Genomic DNA, 22,290 nt, shown 5'->3' on the forward strand with positions numbered 1-22,290 from the left:
AATGACTTCAACCTGTAAGGAAATCTTTCTGATACTCAGTATAAAATTTCACTGTATTAATTTTCCATCCCATTTCATAGAGCTGCCTTGATTTTTGTTGTAGTATTTTAGGCGTATATCAAATTGTAATCTAATTTCAGTGGCTTTCAATTTTGGTGACTGATTTGCTATGCTTTTTCAATAGCCTTCCCTCAAAGGAGTATTGCAGAAACAAACCTATTGTACAGTCATGAGTCTCATTAAAACTCACACACACACTAAATCCAGGGTCAAAACAAAGTTTGGATGATTCATTGCAAATATCTGAAGACTCGACTAAACGCTGAACATCTGTCTTGCTTCCTGAGTCTTGTGGTGGGAAAGTCATGTTTGACCATGTAACTAAATATGCTATAATGTATATTCACAAGGGGGCAGGTCGGAATACTAAAATACTGTTTTTTTCTGACTTCACTGCTTGTCCTTTTAATATCAGTAACAAATGTTTTGCTATATGTTTTGGCTTAGCTTCCTTGGCTTTTTTATTAGGGAGCTGAAGAATAAGCTCTAAAGTTTACAGGATTTGAACGCAGAATTTCAGTATTTGTATGTAACAGTAAACTACAGTAAATAGCAGAATAAACAAGATTTAAGGACTGACCACTAGAGGAAGCTACATAATAGTCTGATCTTGTGGATATATTTGGATAATTCCACTTTATAGGTAGGGTTTTGTAAAAATGTATCTAGAATTGCAAAATACATGGTTTTCTTCTAACGACCACTGCAGTTCAGCGGTTGAAGCTTTTCTTTGCTACTTGGAAATATTGTTTAAGTCATCTTGTGTGAGTTAGGATTGAGTAATAAATTCTTCTTCAACATTAAAGGCAGTAAAACTGACAACAGTCATTAGAAGTAAAAAACAAACAAACAAAAAACCCTGAGATTTTATACTTCTCTGTTAAACTTGTAATCCAGTTTCGGCTGGTGCGGGACAGAGCCCTTGTTTCTCAGCTTTGAAACAGATTTTTGTAGGCTGGAGGATATTCTCATGGGGAAGCAACCGTTGTAGAGAAGAGATTCTCTATTCCTCCAAGAGAAAGGCTTATGTGATATAATGTGTATGTATGCAAAGTTGGATACATGCGATGCTGCTAGACTCCCTAAAGATTACTGTAGAGGACAAAGGCATGGAGAATGCAAGATTTCAATAGTTCATAATTTATTCAGATTTTCATAAGGCCAATAAAAAAAGCTCCACGTAACATCAAGATTAACCTGCTGCATAAGTCTAATTCTTTCTGCCCACCAGAGAGAAATGTTAGAGAGCTAATAAAGTTTTTCTGACAATTGATTTTATAGAAAGGTTTGTCTGGCAGCCTAAGTATATAAATGATACAGATTTTGCTCTGAGCTGTTGGCCAGCTTGCGACTGGAAACAGCTACACATTTTCAGTGTTCGCTGTAAAATAAACACGTCTAGAATTTCAGACTTCTTGCTCATCCACTGTAATTAGAGGACTGTTGATTTACGCTATATTAAAACATTGTTGGGTCTTAGCTATTTTTTTCACAGTAGCCATGCTTTGGTTACTTTATGCCTTTGCATAGGACAGTAATCTCAGAGATGGTTACATACTGAGTGAAGTAAGTGTCTTCTGTGTGGTATGATTGCTAATATTTATGGGGCCAGTCTTAGATGTTGCCTGTCAGCATTCCTGTTTTATTTAGCGTGTTTTTAGAATGTCCAGTTACTGATAATTTTTATGTCTTAGGCTTTTAGCTTTAAAACAGTGATCTGAACGTGTCTAGACAAACTATATTCTCAAAAATTAGCAAACTGCCAGGTACAACACATATAATGCAGCAGTTTTGGTGTCAACCTTTTTACTTCTGCTCTCTCTGTTTATTTTTACCCTGTAGCAAGAGGTTTAAGTGGTTCAAATGGAGAGGATTTCAAACCACAAATATCCAGATATTCATCCTGTTGACTTTCTGAAAGTGTGATCTTAGAGGCATCACTACCAGTCCAGTTCAGGGTTAGATTATTTTCTAAAACTAATACTTACATGGCTGTGTGAAAATAAATTTTGGGAAAACATGCAGACTTTACTGAATACCATGAAAATGGCATGCTATATGTAATATGTACTTGAAACTATCTTTTTTCATTGTAGATGCTGCAAAAATTTCTAATTCTGATGTGTCTAAACACTGAAAATTTCAGCCTGACAAACTGTTGTGAAGAATTATATCAGGGTATACAGACACTATGAGAAAATAGTTCTGGGTTTACCTGTTTCTTCATTCATCTTCATTCATTCTTGAGGTTGAATGCTGAACAGGTAATGTGGATTTAGCTGCTGCACGTTGTGGGGTGCATAGTTTGGGTTTTGGGTTTGTGTTTTTTGGTTTGGATTTTTTGTGTTGATACACCCAGCTATTATGTTCTAACTGTTAGGTTCAAATCAATTTGAACATGTGCAAACAGATGTATTTAATGTTACAAAAACTTAGTACCAGGTGCTAGATTCTTTTTGGCGTTTCTTACTAACACTGGGAATAGTCCCCGTTCCCAGAGGGGGGGAATAGTAGTGAAGAAATTAAACTAAGATTAGACTAGCTTGGCTAATGGAGAGGCTTTAAAATGAGTTGCATCAGTTTGACTCAAAATTCATCAAGATGCTGATAATTTACGAAATGGTTTAATGGGTTTCTTATATATTTTGTGGCAAAGACTATTGTTCAGAAAACATATCAGAAAGTTAATTTAAACTAAAGAGCCTTGTCATTGCTTTCAGTTAATGAACTATTAAGTAGCTATTTTTATAAATGTAATGATTCACGTGGAAAAGGGAATGGCTACAAATAATTTATGCCTGGTCTAGGTGCCACCAAGATCAATAGGGTATAGATCAAGCTTATAGAGAGAATGTTTTTTTTTAATCATCTCTAGATCCAGTATGTTCAGTTTGCATTTAAGAAGATGTTTTCTAGCTACTGACCATGAAATATGCACCCGGCATCTGAGAGACAAGCTGTGCTTTTTATGGTTTATGCATCAATACCATTAACAAAGAGTCTGCAATTAGAAATTAGTCATTCTGTTGAAGTTAGACTAGTGTCTCCACCCACACTTATGTTAGCCTTAGAGGGTTAAACTCAGCTTTCTTTGGAGTGAACCAGACACTTGCTTACAAGTACATAGAAAAATAAGATTTAAAAGCAGGCACCTCTTTTTTTTCTACTTAGTCTCATCTTTCAGAGAATTATGAATTTAATATGTTAATCTCCTGAAGATCTGGGTGAGGATATGACGGGAAATAATGTATGTTCATGTACATAACTTGTGAGCTATCTGCTACTAATAAAAACAAAACCACAAAGCCCACCGCCACCCCCCTTTCTTTTTCTTTTTTTCTCTTTCATCATGGAGTACCAGAATTTATATAGATGTGCACCAGTAATGAAAGAACACATTTACTCAATTAATTGCATCAAGCTAAGATTTTTTTTTTAATGCGTCCCCTACTCCCTATACTGTTCTTTGAATGGCTTGTCATTCAGCTGGAAGGTTGACAAATTAAATTACCTGTTCAAAAGCTAAATTGAAAGACAAAGCAAAATGCTCTACCAAAACTAAACATAACTTTATTCTTAATTCTTTTTAAAAATTATAAAAGTACTTGTATGTTAATCATTGTTACAGATAGTAACAGTAAACATAAATTTTAACTGTTAAGTAAAGTTGAAAAAGGAACAGGATACTAATGAGTGGAATTCAAAATGTATACTTGATCACTAATGACCCGAGCTCCTTCAGTAATCAGAGCAAGGGAGAAGGAATTGGAATTTAAGCAATATTTCTGCTCCTTTATCTTCATCCCTTCCAATGTGCTTTTTCTCTTGCAAATCAAGGGAAGCTTGTTTGCAGTTCGGTTATTGAAAATGCTTGCTGGTCTTTTGACGGAGCAAACACTTGCAGGCAGGATCTGGCCGTGATCACTGGTGGCCATAATGGGGTAGGTTTAAGGACCTTCCCTGACAACTGTAGGTTAAAGAGTTCCCACCTTGACCCTTCACTCCTGTGCTGCCATTGACCAGTGATAACAGCAAGTGAGTCAGAGTTATCAGCTTGAGTTAGGAACTGATGGTACTTTTGTATCCTTGTCTTGTGGTGGACTTTCCTCAGGTCTTTGAAATCTCTCTTTCCACTGAACAGTCTGTCTGAAAGTCTCTCGCTGCCTTCTTCAGAAGGCTTTCATACATGTGGTAATTTGTCATGCATCTCCCAGGATTGTCTCTTGTGGTAGTTGCCCTGAAGAGCAACCAGGGATCCTCTGACCAACTAGGAGCACGTCAGGTGATAGATTTTCAAAGGGCATCTTCCTGCGCTCTGCAGTGAGTTGAACTGTGTAGAAAATGGATTTGGAAAGAACTGAATGAGAGAGGAACAGGAGTAGGTAAACACATGAGCAGCTTCTGGCACTTAGAGAGAAAGGAGAATATAACAGCCACGAAGAATAATGAGCAAAGAACCACCAGGACAGACTGCTGCCCCTTAAGATGCATCAGCACATATATTTCTAAGGCGCAAAGCTTAAAGTGAAATGTGGGGCTTTTGACTGAAGCTGGGAAGCTGAAGTTCAGAAGGGTCATTTGGCTTTCAGCAAAAGGCCCTTGCTTCTCTGTGTTTCGGAGAAATTCTCTGTCTCTGTGTTTGGCTTAAAGTTTGGACTCCAGCTAAGAGGTTACTCATATTTAGGCACATGCATATGTGTGTTTTTATACCTTAAACAGATTCTAGCAAGATTATTCTTCTTGGAGACCTTCAACCTATGCCAACTTGTCTTAAAATGAAACTGCATTTTAGCTGGTTAAGCAAAAAAAAAACCCAAACCCCCAAATTTTAAACTAATTTGTCTTTTGTCAGTGGGGTTTTACTTGAACACTCAGAAAAGAGGCAGTTGGAAGATCAAATCTTTAGCTAACATATGTAACACCCTGCTTAAATAAACTGGCTACTCTAGCAAGTTACGTTTTCTAAAAATTAAATGGGAGAGCTCACAAGGCTTATTTTTGTTCTTTCTGTTTATTTTGTTTCTTATTTGTTTATATTGGAATGGCAGAAAAAATACATAGGGTGAGAGGCAGATGGGTGAAATATGTGGGAAAAATTTTACTGTCTGAGCCAGTAAATCTTTATGGCAAAAGTTGTCGAGCTGCTTAGGAATAGTAGGTACTTGATAAAATTTGTGATGTGGAAAATGGCTACTTGTCACTACATTTATGATACTCCTTGATTTAGAAATGAATCTGCAGCAATCCATTTGGCCATGTTTTAAAGCCATGAAGACAGCATCAAATGGAAGTAATCTATAATTTATATAGGAAACAAAAAGGCTTTTGTGCAGTGATTATTTTGCTTCTCTCCCCCATTGTTAGACCTGCTAGGTTAGTTGTGTATGGTACCATTCATTCAGACTGTTTTGATAAACTTATGGTGATGTTCAAAGGAATGTTTAAAAAAACCCTGTTTTTTATCTTTTCATTACTTCCATATGCAAAATCAGGTCAAAAAAGGTATTGTGGATTTTTAATTTGTTGTCTTCAGTACTAAGTTGCAGGACTGACAAATGTAGTCTTCCCTGGCCTTGTTAAAAAATGTGTTGCAAATCTCGTACATTAGGAAATCTCCCATATGTTACGGGATGGTAGAGTATATTTTTGTTATGGGTTTATCTAGATTAGGACCATATATTATCAGTGTATATTGCTAATATAGACACCTTGTTCTGTGCTATTTAACTGCATTTTGCCAGGCAGGTTGTGTGAATGCAAGACTAATCTTTGCACTGGTAGTGTATTTGAGTGTATTTCCAATATTTTTTCTCCCCTCCTCACTTCAACATCTTATGAGCTAGTTCCACTGGAAAGAATAGAATATCAGAAAAAAAAAAATCTGGAACAGAGAAACAATTTGGAAACACTTAGAAGACACAAGCATTTTGCCTTTGCCACTGGAAGGGACCTTTGTAGATTGGGAGAAGTTTGTCTTCGGTGTTTTGACTCAATTTTGCATGATACTGTGGTAAGGAGACTAGGGAAACCCAGTCTTGGTGAAACTGCAGTAGCGTGAATCTCAAACTACTTTATAACTGTACTCAAGGTGTATTCATTAGTAATTCAGTATCAGAAAGGGAGGTGGAATCGATGAAGTTCTAACAGTCTGTCGTGTCTGTGCATCTGCTCAGTATTTGTATTAGTGAGCTGGATAATAGAAGATATGCTGTTACATTTGCAGATGACGAAACTAGAAGAAACTGCATGGACAAAGAACAAGGTGAGATTTCAAGATGAGCATGCCAAATTGCAAAAGTAGTCTAAAAAAAAAAAACACTGAATAAAATTCAGTAGTGGCAAGTGCAAGGATGTATATGCATTCAAGGATGTTGCGTTACATAAACGATCTGGAGCAGGTAGTTGTGGGGGTGGTTATAGTAGCATACAGGCTGAATGTAAGACATGCTTGTTACGAAAAGTGAACGTGCCGTTCTAAGATACAGAAACAGAAGTATAGCCAGCAATGGGATGTATTAAACATCTTTCCAAGTAACACTGTGTCAGTGTTGGATATCCCACTTGAGATGTATATAACTAGGGAGAATTCAGAATACAACGAAAAGACCAGACATCGAGTAACCACATTCTAGGAGAAAAAAAAAAATTACAAAAATAGGGCTCAAAAGAAGATGGCTCCTGGTGGGTTTCACTTATTTATGTTGTATTCAAAAAAGGAAAGGAATAGCCTATTGCTCACGTTCATGGAGAACTCATCAGTAAGTAATAGCCTTAAATTCCAGGGGCGTATTGGGCTTGTGTGGCAAGGGTTTGGTAGCAGGGAGGCTACAGGGGTGGCTTCTGTGAGAGGCTCCTAGAAGCTTCCCCTGTGCCCGACAGAGCCAGTGCCAGCTGGCTCCAAGACAGACCCGCCGCTCGCCAAGGCTGAGCCCATCAGTGATGGGCTGATGGTGGTAGCGCCTCTGGGATAACATGTTTAAGAAGGGGAAAAAAATCCCCGGTGCAACAGCAGCTTCAGCTGGAGAGATGAGTGAGAATATGTGAGACGAACAACTCTGCAGACACCCAGGTCAGTGGAGGAGGAGGAGGAGGAGGTGCTGCAGGTGCCAGAGCAGAGATGCCCCTGCAGCCCCTGGTGAAGAACATGGTGAGGCAGGCTGTCCCCCTGCAGCCCATGGACCTCCACGCTGGAGCAGGTGGATGCCTGAAGGAGGCTGTGACCCTGTGGGAAGGCCACGCTGGAGCAGGCTCCTGGCAGGACCTGTGGAGAGAGGAGCCCAGGCTGGAGCAGATTTGCTGGCAGGACTTCTGACCCTGTGGGGACCCACACTCGAGCAGCCTGTTCCTGAAGGACTGTGCCCTGTGGAAGGGACCCAGGCTGGGGCAGTTTGGGAAGAACTGCAGCCTTGTGGGAGGGACTCACACTGGAGAAGTTCATGAAGGACTGTCTCCCATGGGAGGGACTGCACACTGGAGCAGGGGAAGAGCGTGAGGAGTCCTCTTCCTGAGGAGGAAGGAGCAGCAGAAATAACATGTAATGAACTGACCACAACCCCCATTCCCCGTCCCCCTGTGCTGCTGATGGGGGAGGAGGTAGAGAAACCGGGAGTGAAGTTGAGCCTTGGAAGGAGGGAGGGGTAGGGGCAAAGTGGTTTTAAGATTTGGTTTTATTTCTCATTATCCTACCCTGATTTGATTGGTAATAAATTAAACTGATTTCCCCAAGTCGAGTCTGTTTTGCCTGTGACAGTAATTGCTGAATGATCTCTCCCTGTCCTTATCTTGACCCGTAAGCCTTTTGTTTTTCTCTCCCCTGTCCAGCTGAGGAGGGGAGTGACAAGAGCAGCTTTGGTGGGCACCTGGTGTCCAGCCAGGGTCAACCTGACACAAGGGGTGGAAAAAAAAAAAGTTAGATGAAAACCTAATCTAATTATGACAATAATCAAAGACAGGACTAGATTGCCTTGGAATGTTGTAAAAGCTCTAACCCTTGAAACCTTAAAAACGTGCTGCAAACATCTCAAATGGCATCTTAAGGTTGGGCATGCCTTGAGTCATGGGTACAAAGACCAGAGGCCTCCTGCAATGCCTTTCAGACACTCGTCTGCAACTTCTGTGCCACAGGAGGTGTGCAGGCGGAGTGACAGCCCAAACTGCACAAAAACCGTAGTGCTCTGGGATGGGCTTCCTTGTGAAATGCAGTTCGGCAGCGGTTTGCTGTGGGTATGGAGTGCAGAGCTTTTAGTAGTAAATGAAGTGAGGAGGGAGGAGTTGTCCACTGAAAGGAAAAAAAGATTGTTGTTAGGGTGCCCAGAATCTGGCAGGGAGCTGGTGGGTTTGCTTCCCTTTTGTAAGCACATAGCTTCCCTCTGTTCTTTGGGTAACAATAGATGTGTTTTAGTTATGCAACTAAGATTTCAGTGGAGGCTTTCAGGTAGAATACTTGAAAGGTAAATGGTCTTTTTCTGTGGGTACATGAATGCAGTAAACTTAAGTGCAAGAGCATGTATTTTGCATAGAGGAATCTTTTGGTAGCAATCCTGACAAATTCTGTTGGACACTTTTCAAAGAGACGCTGTGCACATACTGATGAAATTTGACAGTGTGACCTTTTCATACAGCACAGAAGAAGCTTTCACTGATGTGACTTGATGCTTTTTTCAAACACGCTAACAAATATCACAGACCCTTGAAAAGCATATTCCCGGAGACGTGGATTGGCTTACTAGGAGCTTTACTGTGCACTGCTGTGTCTCACCATATAGACAAGACTGCCACTATGTTTAGTATTTGCTCAGGCTTATTTTCAACCATACACACATGTGTGTGCATGCGCACACGCACAGCTGTTGCAACAGAAATGCTAATTTAATTCACGTGTATATCAAAATTTCCTGAGTATTTTTCTATTACAAATGGCTTATGGCCTATGCTTTTCAAAACAGTTGTAGATCAGTAGGTAAGATTCATAATCATCAACGCTTTTTCTTGTAGTTCAAAAACTTTATTTAGAGTCTAAATGTAAAAAGGGATACTTTTTATTATGTAGTAATATGTCAGTATAAATAGTTCTGCTGGATTTGTGATGTCATTTAAATGAGAAATTGTATCTATGCATCGTTGAATTTAGTCATGAATTCTGAAGCACTGTGACTTGTTGATCAGTATCATGGAGATAAGTGTTATGTGGGATACTGGAGTATGGGGGAAGAATGATATTTTGGATTCAAAGGAGTTGACAGAATTCTGATGTGCCATCAGTGTTCTGCACTAGAGTTTTTCATTCTGCTTGTAAGAGGAAACACCTCTTTGGGAATCATGGGGGAAGGTAAAGATTGCATATAGTGTTGAGGTATCTGCCTAATACTTGGTTACAAAAGATTCTTCTAAAGCTGTTCTTGCTATGTTGTTAGTTGCCCTGTTGACAGTGTTGACTAGTCTCAAGGATGCTCAAATATGGACTTTAAAGAAGTCACTTGATCACATCATTGCCATGAACAGTCTCCAATGGCAAGCTCCAGTCTCTTGATCAGGGTCTCTGGTATCAGTTTGTGGATTGACATGTCAGTAGGAGTTATGAGGCAGTTTGCTTTTGTACTCTCTGTGGATGACAGATGTGTAATTTCTATGTTCACTTTCTACCCTGACCTTTAGAGACAGGCTCTTTATTTGCATGAGATGTTTTCACTAATGGGAAAGATTTTGGAAATGGTGCATCACAGGATATTATTATGGTGCTTCTCCAAGAGAGGTAGAGAAACACAAATCTGTCACACTGTGATGATGATAGAAAGGCAAGCAAGGTTTCTGGAAAGTGAGGGCAGCCTGTGAGCGGGAGAATGGCTACCTCTGCAGAAGGCAGTGGACAATCAGAGTCATTGGAGATTCAGGTTCACATACTGTTCTTATGGTAGTTGCCATTTTTCATATTTAAATTCGGTCTAAGTGGATGCAGAATTATTACTGGAATTCAAATGCACCTAATGTAATTAATTTGCCCTGACCAGTTTCATGAGAGAGATTTGGAATCTTTGGGCTAATAATCCTCACTGGCCCGTGAGAACAGTTGCAGCTGTTCTCTGCATTTCATGCAGAAGAATTGCGATTCACACTGTAAAATTACTCCCTCGCACACATGCTGAAGACTGCAGTTGTATTTTGCATGTATGGAATGACTGCTGTCAGTCCCACACGTTGATGAGTTACTGTCTCCTTGAAAAGCTGCTAGTTCCCTCTGCAGTCATGCGTCTTCTAAGTGAGGGAATCCATACAATTTTCTTGTGGCAGTAGTTGTGGTAGGTCAAAACTGGCACCACACTGTGCTAGTTTTATAGAAATCACTAGTTTTTGTTATTCTGTAGAAGTAGACATTCCTGGACCTGAAAATTTTGTTTACACATGAAAGCATTACTTACAAGGATCCTTAAAGTGATCCTGAAAACACCGGAGTAGAAGCTAGGAGAGGAAAACAAGCTACAGCTCTTTCTTCATTTCCAAGTCTATAGGTGATTGTGAGCTGGTTCTGGCTGTTGCAATGCTTTTAGTATAGCTGTTGGAGCTGGAATATGTTATCTTTACAGTGCGATTTTTGAGTACTATTCAGTGATTGCTTCCTTAGTATTCCTTTAATGATATGTGCAGGACTTAAAAAAGTAGGTTTGGAAAATGTTTGTGAAGAGATGGTGGTGGTTGTTGCTATTGCAATTGTTTTTCACCTGTGGAAGTGTCTGAAATCTGATAGAAAGACTAACTCAAGTCTCTTGGAGCATATACATTGTGTTGATGAGGCATGTAGTGGTCTTCCCCTCCTGTGGAAATATTTGAGGCTTCAATAGTTTTTGGCCATTTCAGTGTGGAATGCAAACAGGACCTTTAATTTCCACCACCACCCTTCCAGGAAAAAAGGGAGTGAATCTGGGGGAAGGAGGAAAGAAAAGAGGAGGCTGTAGTTCTGCAGTATGCTGAGAGTGACTGTAGGACTTCCTGACCCAGATCAGAAACAACACGGCCTGACCATGCTAAGGTTTGAGCCAACATATTGCCGGTTCAGATTTGTTCAGAAACGCTGCTGGCCTTGGCTCCTGACCAGGTGCTGTCCATTTGCTTTAGAAGGCTTCTTACTGCACCTCCTACAGCTGTCCACACATCCTTTTGTCAGCTCTGTCTCCTCCTCTGCTCCTGAAGCCCTGCAGGTTGCTGGTAGAATGTCACTCACCTGCATTAAAAAGCATGTTCCCAACCCTCCCTCACTTTCTTTTTAGACATTCACTGCTGCTTGGCCTTCCATTCCCTGTCTTTGCTTTCCTCTAAGGGGAGACAGGGAATTGTCCCTGTGATAAGGACCATCACAGATGCTTAGGACAATGGTTCATTTCCCAGAATCTGGGCTTGTTGAGTTCCCTGCAGTTCTCCAGAGATACCTGGGGTTGAGGGAAGAAGAGACTTCCATGAGGACTGGTCAAAACTAACTCTGACCCTTAGCCTTTCACTGTTTAGGACATATTTCCAGGTGTCTTTTGCTAACATAACAGACTAGTGTTGCAAACCATGTTGTTCCTGGGCCCTGCATTGCTGTACACACAGTGGTTGCTTTTGTTCAGTTCAGGAGAGAAAATGCAAGCTTCTGTTTTCCTGCTTAGAAAATGCCTAGTGTGCCTGAAACTGGTCAGCAGAGGATACAGGTGTGTGTCTCAGCCAAGTGCATGACTTGTATCCTGCAGGCATGGGAGCAAGAAAGTCTATTGATGCATTGTCACACAAATTGGTGAAATAAATATGTAATGTCCAGAACAAATGGATTATTCTATTGCTTCCAGACAGCACTTGTATATATTGTCAGCCTATATGCAGATGTATAGATATAAAGTAGAGCATAACTAGGACGTAATAGTGGTAATGAGAACATCTGGAACATATGTTGCCTCCTATATTGCTCACCTCTTCTGCACATTTGGCCCTTTTGTTGTCTTGCACAGCTTCCGAACTGGAGCACTATTTAGTAGCTGCTAAAAATCAAGTTCTGACAGAGCAGCCCTGCTCAGCAGGAGGATCAGCGGGACTGCAGCCGAGCTTGGGACCCAATGGTTGTGGTGGTTTTGGCAACTAGCCAGTTGCCCTCAGCGCTGTCTCCAAGTTTCTTCTTTTTACAATTTACACAGTTTGTGTCCTGATTCTTCTTTGATGTGTACATTTTTAAGTTCCCATGCTATTGTCTTCTTTAGGTCTTAAACTTTCTTTTTCATTGCAATCTAAAGAACAGGAAGCCAATGGCTCCATGGTCCTGTGGAGCTAGAGAATAGGCAATCAGAAGTAGCATGACTTTGAGTTACACCAGTACATAAAGTAGGTGTGTCTGGGGGATGTCTGTTTTACAACTCCTCCTTTCCCTCACCCTTCATGCATGTTCACACACAGATGATGCAACCAATGGAAGTTCCAACAAGCAACTATAAAAGGTTTCCAGAAAGTAGCCAAGGTGCAGATACCTTCATTTTTCTCTGTTCTTGTGATGGAGTCGGGGGCCTCTGGAAGGTGCTGGCAATGATGCAGGTCCATAACTGCCAATACCTGTTTCTCCTTCCTCTTTCAGGCATGGTGTCTGCAGGCAGATAAGATCCTGCAGTGGAACTGTAGGCAGGAGTTGAGTCTAATCCCAAGGGACTTTAGTCTTGCCCATAGCCATGAGGCAACAGCTGAGGTGATGACATAGTTTCTGGAGAATGGATGAGGTGTGTTTCCCTCACCCCAAATTAAAACAAGAAATGTGAGAAGAAAATTTAAATGAAGGAATTAGTGGTTAAGCAGACTGCAGTGCCATCCTGCAGCAGCGGCAGTGACAAGTCTCTCACTTGATGACTTGTCTTGTTTGCATGAGCTTGCTCAGGCTGGACATGAGGAACATGCAGGTGCCTTGCCACTTGCCAAGCTAGCTGGCATTGCTGTTGATACAATATGCCTGATGGTCTAAGCAACTTTCAACATGGCAGTCTAAATCCATACCTGCATCCCTACAGTGCTATCATGTACATGGGAGTGTGGGCCAGCCAGTGTAAATGGGAAATCGCAAGCAGCAAACACTTGCCCCACCTCTTGTGAAAGCGTTTCCTGGAGGTTTCGTGTACCTCAGGCTTTACAAATGGCTCTTGTTCCCCCAACAGCAGAGTAATGGGGGGGGGGGAGCGTTTCCAGCCTCTGAAGGACTGACGCAGCCTATTCTTTGATATTCAGCCAGATTGTTTGAATGTCACCTTCCCCATCCTGAAGTTCTGCTTCCTCTTGTGATCCTTCCATGCTTCTTTGCTGCCAGTCTGTGATCAGTCCCAGGTGGTGCATGGAAAGAATGACATAGTTAAAATATTTCTTCATTTTATTTGTATAACTTTTACTCTCAGGAGTTTCTTTTGTTAGGGTTTTTTTGTTATTTCTCTGTTATTTAAGCCATTGAAGGTGCTGCCCATTGGGATTTCTCCGTTATAGCTTCCTGCTCTTACTCCCAGGACTTAATTTCCAGCCACAGCTCAGTTATAAGCAGCCACCGCTATTCTAACCTTCTTGTTGCGCAACCTCTATCTGTTGGCCACCTTAGCTTTTTCTTTGACAGAGGTAAGAAGTCACACTTTATAAATACATGATCACATGTGTGTATTTTAACAAGCATAAGCAATGTTTGAAGGGTGACAACGCACTGTACCACATGGTCACTGTGCTTTAAGCACAGGGCTGCGTGCTGAAAGCTGCGGGAGCGTCGAGCTGCTGTGTGGTGCAGAAGCACAGGACCCATCTGGTTAGCTGCTGCCAGCAAAGCGGAGGTTTCTGCTGAGACCCAGCAGGTGCTGCGGACTAGGGTGGCTCACCCACCATCAGGATGCTGTCACCTTACAGCTCTGGATCCATGGAGTTTAATAGTATCCTACTTTCCCCCCCTTCATTGCAGACTTCATTACTTGGAGTCAAATACAGCTTTCCAGTTTTACTCTAGAGTTTCAGAAGAACGCTGAGTGAAGCATCATAGCTAACAGATTTGAAATCTTGATCAGTGATAGCCCAGACTTGCTCTGTGTAGCGTTAGGTGAAGTATTGTTCAAAATGCCATCGGCTGCCAGTATGTTGTCAGTGCTGCCAGTCATGGAACTGAACAAGTGGGGGTGGCAACAAGCAGTCAGCAAAGGAAATAAGGGATATCTCTCTCAAGCTAGGAATAACTTGAATTTCTGGTGCATGCAAACAAGAAAAAATGCCATCTTCTCACCCACTCCCTTTTTTTGCCCATCTTTTTTTTTTTTCCTTCATGCAATGCCCAAGCTTTCTAATTGTAGGCCACTTCTAGAAACTGCACTGTTTTTCAAACAGCGTTTTACTCTGATTAAAACATTTTTCAGATCACTTAGTGAAGAATTAAGGGTAGAATAGTGAGTGCTTAGCTTCCTGTGTACTAGCAGATGATTTTTCAACATAATTTAATTTTGCCTGAAGTATAATCTTTATAACAATGGATACCTGATCATATATTCACTTCTCAGTATTCCTGGAGACAAATTTCATGCTGACCATTCAAATGAGTATTATCAGGCAAGTAGTAACAAGACTGACTGGGAATACCTAGGTTATGTGTAGGTGTGAGAACCATAATGATTCTGATAAATTCCCACGTTACAAACCAACCTCCTTGATTTGATTCTGTACTTATTTTAACGAGAGTGAGGTGATCTAAGAGAACTTTTTCTTGATACTGTTTTGCCTCATGGAAACTATATAAAAGTTATTTGTACTAATGGTAACTTATTATTATGTATTTAGATCTGGAGCAGTGCTAAGGGAGGGAAGCCAAGTTTAATAACCAGGAGCATTTTTTTGTCTTCATTTCATTAAGGGGGTTCTCAATGCCCGGGAGACCTTCCGGAGCTATACGATATACATTTGGATTAATGTGATAGACTGTTACCCCTGCCATTTTCCTTATCTATATAGAGTCATACATACCTATGTGATGGATTACTTATGTATAGAGAGGATTATAAAATATTTTCCATCTCAGTTGCCTCTAGTATCTTCGGGACATGTATCTAATTCCAATCTTGGTATTAGATAATTAAGCCCCCAGGCAAATCAAACTAGGATTATTTTATTTTAAAATACACTTCAAAAATTCAGTTGTTCATATGGTATCTTTTATGTTCCTTTGCTCCTGTTTTTCTTTAACTTAGTTTTGTGCTTGCTGGAATCTTAGAAGCATAAAACAGAAGAAGGGTTTGGAAGCAGTAGAATATCTTCCTTGTATTGTGTGGTTCTCTAAAAGAGACATCAGCAGAAATTTAATCTCTATGCCTTGAAACTATTGTATGATTTTACTCTGATGTATGCTTGTTTGTTTGTTTTTCTTCTCTATTTCAGGCCAAACAAACAAAGTAGCCAAGGAGGCTGCCAATAGATGGACTGGTGTGTATGCATTTATATTGCTTAACACAGCTTCAGAGCAGAGCAAGTTCAGTAAAAGGCCTACTCATTGTTAAGAATTTTAAATGTGATTAGGACTTCATGTAGGATAGCCTTCGCTTATAAAAACATGCAGAAATATATTTTGCTTATAAATTATCATGATTCAAAAAAACCCACATTTTCTCAGTTTAGATACTGAATGTACTTCGCGTCACATAACATATTTGTTCTTCTAGTGCTATCTTGTGCACTGTGTTAAAACTTGCAGCTCATTTTCTTGGCTGAGTTAAAATCTCTTAAGATGAAGAAAACAATAAAGGGAGACCAGAAATGGTGGTGTCCAGGTATTCAGAAAGTTTAGCTCTTTTCTGAATTTTCATCTGTTTCCAAAGAGTAGAATGCTTTGTGGAACCTTATTGCTGCTACCATATGATGGATGCTAATATAAAGTAGGTATTTCAAAATGTGATTCATCAGCTTTGACGTGCAGGAAGAATGCTGCACCGTTTTGAGGGGGTACTGTTGTCAGGGCTTTCTACTGTTGATGACAGGCTGTTGTTCTCAAGGTCTTGAGAGAGCTAAAGGAACTATGCTGCAGCCTGTAGAAAGTACTTTGCTGTTTAATTACACAGGTTATATGCTGTAGCATATTTTTCTTTTGAAGAGACAGTTTTAAAACCAAATGTCTGATGGTTAAAGAAAAGAAAGTATTTCTGAGGTGTACAGACACAGAGAACACTTCCTGTCTTAAGGAATGCTGCAGTTCATGGGTGTTAGCAATGAAGTAATGAGTTTCAATCAATACTGCAGTGAAAAAAGATGTTACACTGAAGAGAATGTATATGCTAAAATAATAGTAATGTGATGCTAAAAGAGAAATGCTGACTAAAATAAAGCTACCTGAATGTCTGTTTTTTAACTTTCAAACAAAACGTGCATTATCTGAACGAACATACGCAGGACTAGAAAGGACCTTATAGGTGACTTGAATCTGATTTTCAGAGTTGTAGACAGTCACACAGTAGGCGTCTAGTTCAAAAAGGACCTATAAAATACTTCTTATGCATATTCACACTTTCCTCATCACTCTGTAGCAGGCTTATGCTGTAATTGTAGCTTTTAGTCTTCTCATAGAAAAGGAGCAAGAAAAGATAAAGGTAACCCCCTAAAAAGACAGCGTATTTTACTTAGTAATGAGTAAAAGTATGTCATTAGTAAAAGCCTCCCATATTCTGTTCTAAATCTACTTAATAATGAACTTCCCCACTTTTTTCATATACACAGAGACAGTGCAAATGGAAGGATTTTGTTGTAGCCAAGGCTGTAACTTGTGCTTTCCTAAACATTTAAAAACTGAATGTTTTTTCCTTCTGTTTACAGATAACATCTTTTCAGTAAAGTCCTGGGCCAAACGTAAATTTGGATTTGAAGAGAGCAGGATTGACAAAAGTTTTGGAATCCCGGAAGATTTGGATTACATTGATTAGTGTTCAGCAGTTGATGGCTGACAGAGTTGTACATAGTTTGTTAAATATTGTTGGTTGGCATTTAAATGTGTGTCTGAATCCTCTCCAAACAACTGACCGCTTTTTAATTTGCAGTTTATGTTAAAGTTAATAAAATCCAAAAATCTTTGTTGCATTTCTGTTTTTTTCCTTGCACTTCCAGAGGGACAGTAAATCACTTGGTTACTTCTGTGAGACAGACTAAGAATGGACAGGGGTTATAGGGAATAATTATCACCAAGTCCTGAGGCTGGTTCTTATTCTTCTTTTGCTTAACTGGGAGTAGTACTAAGAGCTAGAAGCTCCAGGGGTTTATGTTTAAACATGTTGAAGACTTTGGAGTGGAAATAACAGAGGACAATATGGAATAGAATGAATTTTTCCCTCATCTCAAAAATGAAGTACAAAAGATGCATAATCCATTAATGGAAACCATGGAGATAGTAAGGATGTGAGTAGAAATGCTGAGGTCTGACTTCAAGTTGTTCCTTATTGTGTTGCTTGAACTGCTTGTAAGTGACCATACTGCTTGTTTTACTGCTTGTAATTTTGTCTAAGTGACAAAATTTTGTTTGTTGTTGGAAAATACTAGTTCATCAGAGCTAAATCTTTTCCAGAGCATGTACTGGATTTGACACCAAGAAAGCTTTCCTGATCAAGATTGTTACTGCATAGGAGAGGGAGAAAAAAGCACCTATCCCTCCGTTCGTACCAAGATTTAGGCTGCTAATCTGGGATGTGAGAGACCGAATTCAATTTGCCGTTCAAATTGAATTGAAGATGCTGAACTGCTTCGGATTTATGGACATTTTTCAATTGCAGACTGAAAAAGCAGCCAACCAAAATAATAACAAATTTCAAAATGTCTGTCTTTGGTGAAATGTCACAAGCACCTCACTTCTTACCAGCTTCTGGTTTCTAGCTCCGATCAGTGCATGGCTACAAAAAGAGAGTGTGGTCTCCTACCTCCCACAGCTGTGGACTGCAGGATGGCGTTTCTGCTGTGCAACCCTGGAGGAGGATTTGAGCTTTACCTTTACGAGGCGGGTGGGCCTGCTGCAGGGTAGATGGCCGTGTCGTCGTCTGTCTGCCTTTTGTGTAGCTGCTGCTGAGTGTTGCTGAAAAGGTGACGTTTAGCTGGAGATGCGCTCAGAAGTCTGTCTCCGGCGACCTTTCCAATTAAAATGCTTCGTAGCAGTTCAGTGCGTGTTAAAATCGAGGGATTTTTAGGTGTGGCCCTGGCTATTGCCATCCCGTGTCTATGAAGACAGCAAAGTTACTGGGAAGATACCGAGTGGAAGATTCTCCTCTCGTAGAGGTAGCGTAGCGAGCTCCCTGTTGCCTAAGGAAAATGTGTGTGCTGCCCGGCACATAGGAAAATGTCACAGTACTGACAATTGCAATGGAGACATTTCCTTTGATGCGTTTGGAAAGATTTTATTCCTAATATATCCAGTATTTAACACATAATGTGTTACGAACCAAATAACAGGTTACCAGCCACTAACTGGTGAAGGCCCAGCGCAGGTGGGTGGTACGGCGCTGAACGCCGTGTTTCTCACCAGGCCTGGCTTTGCCCCCCGGACGGAGCGCTACGCACCAAGGCGCGGTGACGGGGCCAGACCGAAGTACTGATGCCCATGTAGCTTGGGTGGTTGTTCTTACGCTTGGGGTTTGTGCTGTGAAGCACTAAAGAAAGAGCTGCTTCTGTTCTTTGTAGAATATCTCTCTTAAGTGATTTTTTTTTTCTTTTTTTTTAATTGCTAAATGTCTGCTTTTTCTGTGAATCTACTCTGTACCACCTGACAGGTGTCAGAAGCTCCTTGGCACATCTGCGTTTGAGAGCACGTTATCTGCCACACGCATGAGATGATCATCACTTAAAAGGCTTTGTTTGTATGAAGGAACGTTGAGCACGTGAACTTACTGATGGTTCTTGCCTCTTAGAATCGCTTTCCCCTGGCTGAACTTCTACTCGCCAAGGAGTCTCGGGTAACTGATGGCCTGTGGCAGCTAGTGCACCCAGACTTCTCTGGTGCCTGTGGGGATGAGGGTTACTTACCGATCTTTACTGCTTTGGCTACTTCCCAAATTCAAGAAAGAAACAAAGATGAGCAGCTATGTAAGTGTAGCTGCAATACTGTGGCTTCCTGTCTGCAGGGTGGAAGCATTGTGGACTGTAATAAAATCATTAAATATAATAAATAGCAACTAAATAACTGTACTTGAGGTAGACTTGCTTAGAGATGCTACAGCCAGCCAGCATGAGCAGTACCTTTAAAACATAGCCCTGATGCTTTGGGACACAAAACTTCAGTGGTTCAAGCTCAAGGAATGTCTAGCAATGTAATTTTCTGTAGAGTTTTGGTTTTGTTTTGCAGGTACAGAATAGAACACAGACTTGCAGTCAGACTCTGTTTTCTGCTCCTGTCTTCTACTTCTGGTGTTGGTTAGCAAGCCTGGCAGGAGAATGTGTCTCCTCCTGTAAGGATGCAATTCTGGAACAACCAGAACAGAAATTTCTCGGCTAAAGAAAGGCAGGGAAGAGGCGGCGCATTATCAGAAAATGATGCTTATTTCCTCTAGTGGAATTGATTTATTTTGCGCTACCTTCCTTGTGATTCTGCATGTTTAGCATAGGTGACTTTCAACAGGAAAAGCAAATCCAGATCCTTTCCGAGACAAAAAGAGAAAATTTGTATGTCTTGAATGTTCCAAGACACTTTCATACTGCTGTATCTGCTCCTGTTTGAAAGCTTTTCTTCTTAAAAAGACGCAGCAGACTGATAAATCCCCCAGTAATGAAACCACATATGATTATGAGGTTTGAGATGTGTGTTCACTTCAGTTTTTAAGAGAAGCTTAGACTTTTGTCTTCTGCTGAGTTAAGTCATTTAACAGTTCAGATGATTTTCATTCTCCTGAGGTGTTTTTGGCCTATAACAAAAATGAAAACAATCAATCTCATCTTGTGTCCCAGTTCGTTTCTTCAGAGTTTTCGTGAGAGAGAATCTGGGATATTTCTAAAGAATCTAACACGAAAACGGTGGGGTGTAAAAGCTCACTTCTGCTGTCACTCTTGTGGTTATGTCACAGCTATATTATGTATATGTCTTCCTCTTTTTTTTTTTCCCCTGCCTGTAGGTTTTTTGCCCATGTAAGGTAAAGTTTTTTTCAACTGTTATAGCAAAGTCAGGAGGTCAGGCCCTTATTACAATTTAGGTTTATAATTAAAGCAGCTACTAGTGCAAAGTGTGAAAATTAAAGGCAGGTTTTTTTTAGCAGAGCCTGCAGCTCTTACAGGAGCACTATCAGGTCTAGGTTTTCAAAATAATCTCATGAGCTTATCACTACCGTACCAGGCTGAGGTGTTGGATAAACCTACTCTTTGGGCCTGATGTTGATTAACCACTGTGAAGCAAACCTAGACGCAGGAGAAAACATTTGGTTTTACCTGATCTACTTAGAAACCTTACCTGTTTAAAGAAAGTTTGCTGACTGTATCTGCCCTGAAACAACCTATAATTCCTCAGCTTTTTTTTTTAACCAGACACGCATGAACTCTAGGGCTCCTTCTGTGGTACGTGCAGAGCATTAAAATGTTAACAGTCACAAGGGTTTAGGTTTTGATGTAATTCAGCTCCTAAACCTTTCACTAATGCATCCTCTGAAATGTCATTACTTTTTTGGGGTCTAGTAACCTACGTGCTTTAGAAGGGAAAATCCAGTCCCTGAAGCAAATGTCACAGTGATGCTGTGACTGAGTGGCAAAGCTGGAACTGAAACTTACAGGGAGAACGACGGGAAAATAAGCCCAACCTGTGATGGTGACTAAGAAGTTTCGTGCGAGAGCTCCTGACAGAGTCCTCCTGTCGCCCGGGCGTATTTCCACTTAGTCAGATGGTCTGGCTGCTGTTTATCTTCACCTTGTTTCTCGTAGAGGTGAGGTTTGTAGGATTACATTTTCTGTCATTTCTCTCCTCCTCTTTCCCTCCCAGTGTTCTTAAATTTCGCAGGGCATTTCAGCCAAATTTAGTCAGAGGGGCTGTGGTGTGAGCTCGCGATTTATCTGTTCCGCTCGGCTGGCTGCCTGATGAAGACAGGCTTTCCCGTTCCCATCTGCCGGTTTAGGGACCCGAGAAGGGGTAGAGCATGCTGGGGGTGGGAGGAGGAAGGAAAAATGTCGAAGATGGCTGTAAAAGACCGGGAAGCTCCTGCTGGTGGCGGAGCTTACGTGAGGGTCTGGCAGCACGGCTGGGGCTGGGGCGGAGATGGGACGGTGTGCGCGCCATTCCAGCGGGAAGGAACAGGGATGTAGGAAACTGGTCTCCTGGCAGCCAGACTTCATCACTTCTGCTGCTCGTGGAGCTATGACTATTAGTCTGGGGGTTTGTGGCACCGTAGATTTACACAAGGCTTTGCTGAGATGGCAATTAGCTGTCTTGCCTGCTCTAGAGAATCAGCACACCCCAGAAGTGCACGCGTCTGGTGGCTCCAAGAGCTGAAGTCCTTGGCTAATCCTCGGTGTCACACAGGTGATGACTCCTGCCTTTCTCTTCAGCTTCCTCTTCTCCTTGTCCCTTTTGCGTTTTCTCTTCCACCCCTCCGCTGTCATTTCCCTTTCAGATCTGCTTACAGAAACCACGTCGGCTGAATGAGCAACAACGCTGCGAGTGCGCCTGTACAGATGGTTGTCTGCCTTACTCCCCTTCTTGCTGACATGCCTCTGAGCACACACACCTTCCGCTGCAGAGGCATATAGGAAAGCGAGAATCTATACGTTAGACTTGCCTCTTTCAACAGCATGTGCAGAAGGTTGCATGCCAAGAAGACTAGAGGGCAAAAATGTCTGGGAACACCACCACAAGTACCACTGAACTTTTCAGGGTCACTTCAGAAGCTTTATAATGCCCCACAGATGAATGAACAGGTTTTATACTGTGGAAAATTTGGTCATTGTTTCACTTAACCTAATCAGAGAAATACTCCTTTTGGAAAAAAAATGCCTGGTGAAGTATTTATAAAGAACAGCTTTCAAGCAAAACCTGCTGGGCAATTTTCTGTTTTCAGTTTTTTGGTGAAAACCCAAGTTTTTCTAAGAAATGAAGAGCCTTCCCACATGAAAGGCTTCATTTTAAAAAACAGTCCATCTTTTTCTTTCAAAACACCTTACTGGTCTATTGGCAACCAGCTCTAAAGTAAATCCTGTAGCCAGTCTGAGGGGCTTTTCAGGTGAGGTGATGAACTTCAGCTGTGCTGCTGCTGAAGCTCAAAAGGAAAAGCTTTTAAA

The 22,290-nt window shown here is 41.1% G+C and overlaps 1 protein-coding gene across 1 annotated transcript in view; it reads left to right on the top strand.

Moving 5' to 3' along the window:
- Window positions 1–16,982, top strand: part of MND1 (meiotic nuclear divisions 1) — a gene marked incomplete at both ends in the record, with an annotated part of 44,132 nt that extends 27,150 nt beyond the window's left edge. The window contains 2 exons of the mRNA XM_081998891.1: window positions 15,451–15,495; window positions 16,876–16,982. Of these exons, the coding sequence (XP_081855017.1) occupies window positions 15,451–15,495; window positions 16,876–16,982 (152 nt within the window). The remainder of the gene's footprint in view (window positions 1–15,450; window positions 15,496–16,875) is intronic.
- Window positions 16,983–22,290: the final 5,308 nt, after the last annotated feature.

This window comes from Phaethon aethereus, assembly GCF_964289735.1.
Source record: "Phaethon aethereus genome assembly, chromosome: 4".
In the NCBI taxonomy this organism is placed as follows: Eukaryota; Metazoa; Chordata; class Aves; order Phaethontiformes; family Phaethontidae; genus Phaethon; species Phaethon aethereus.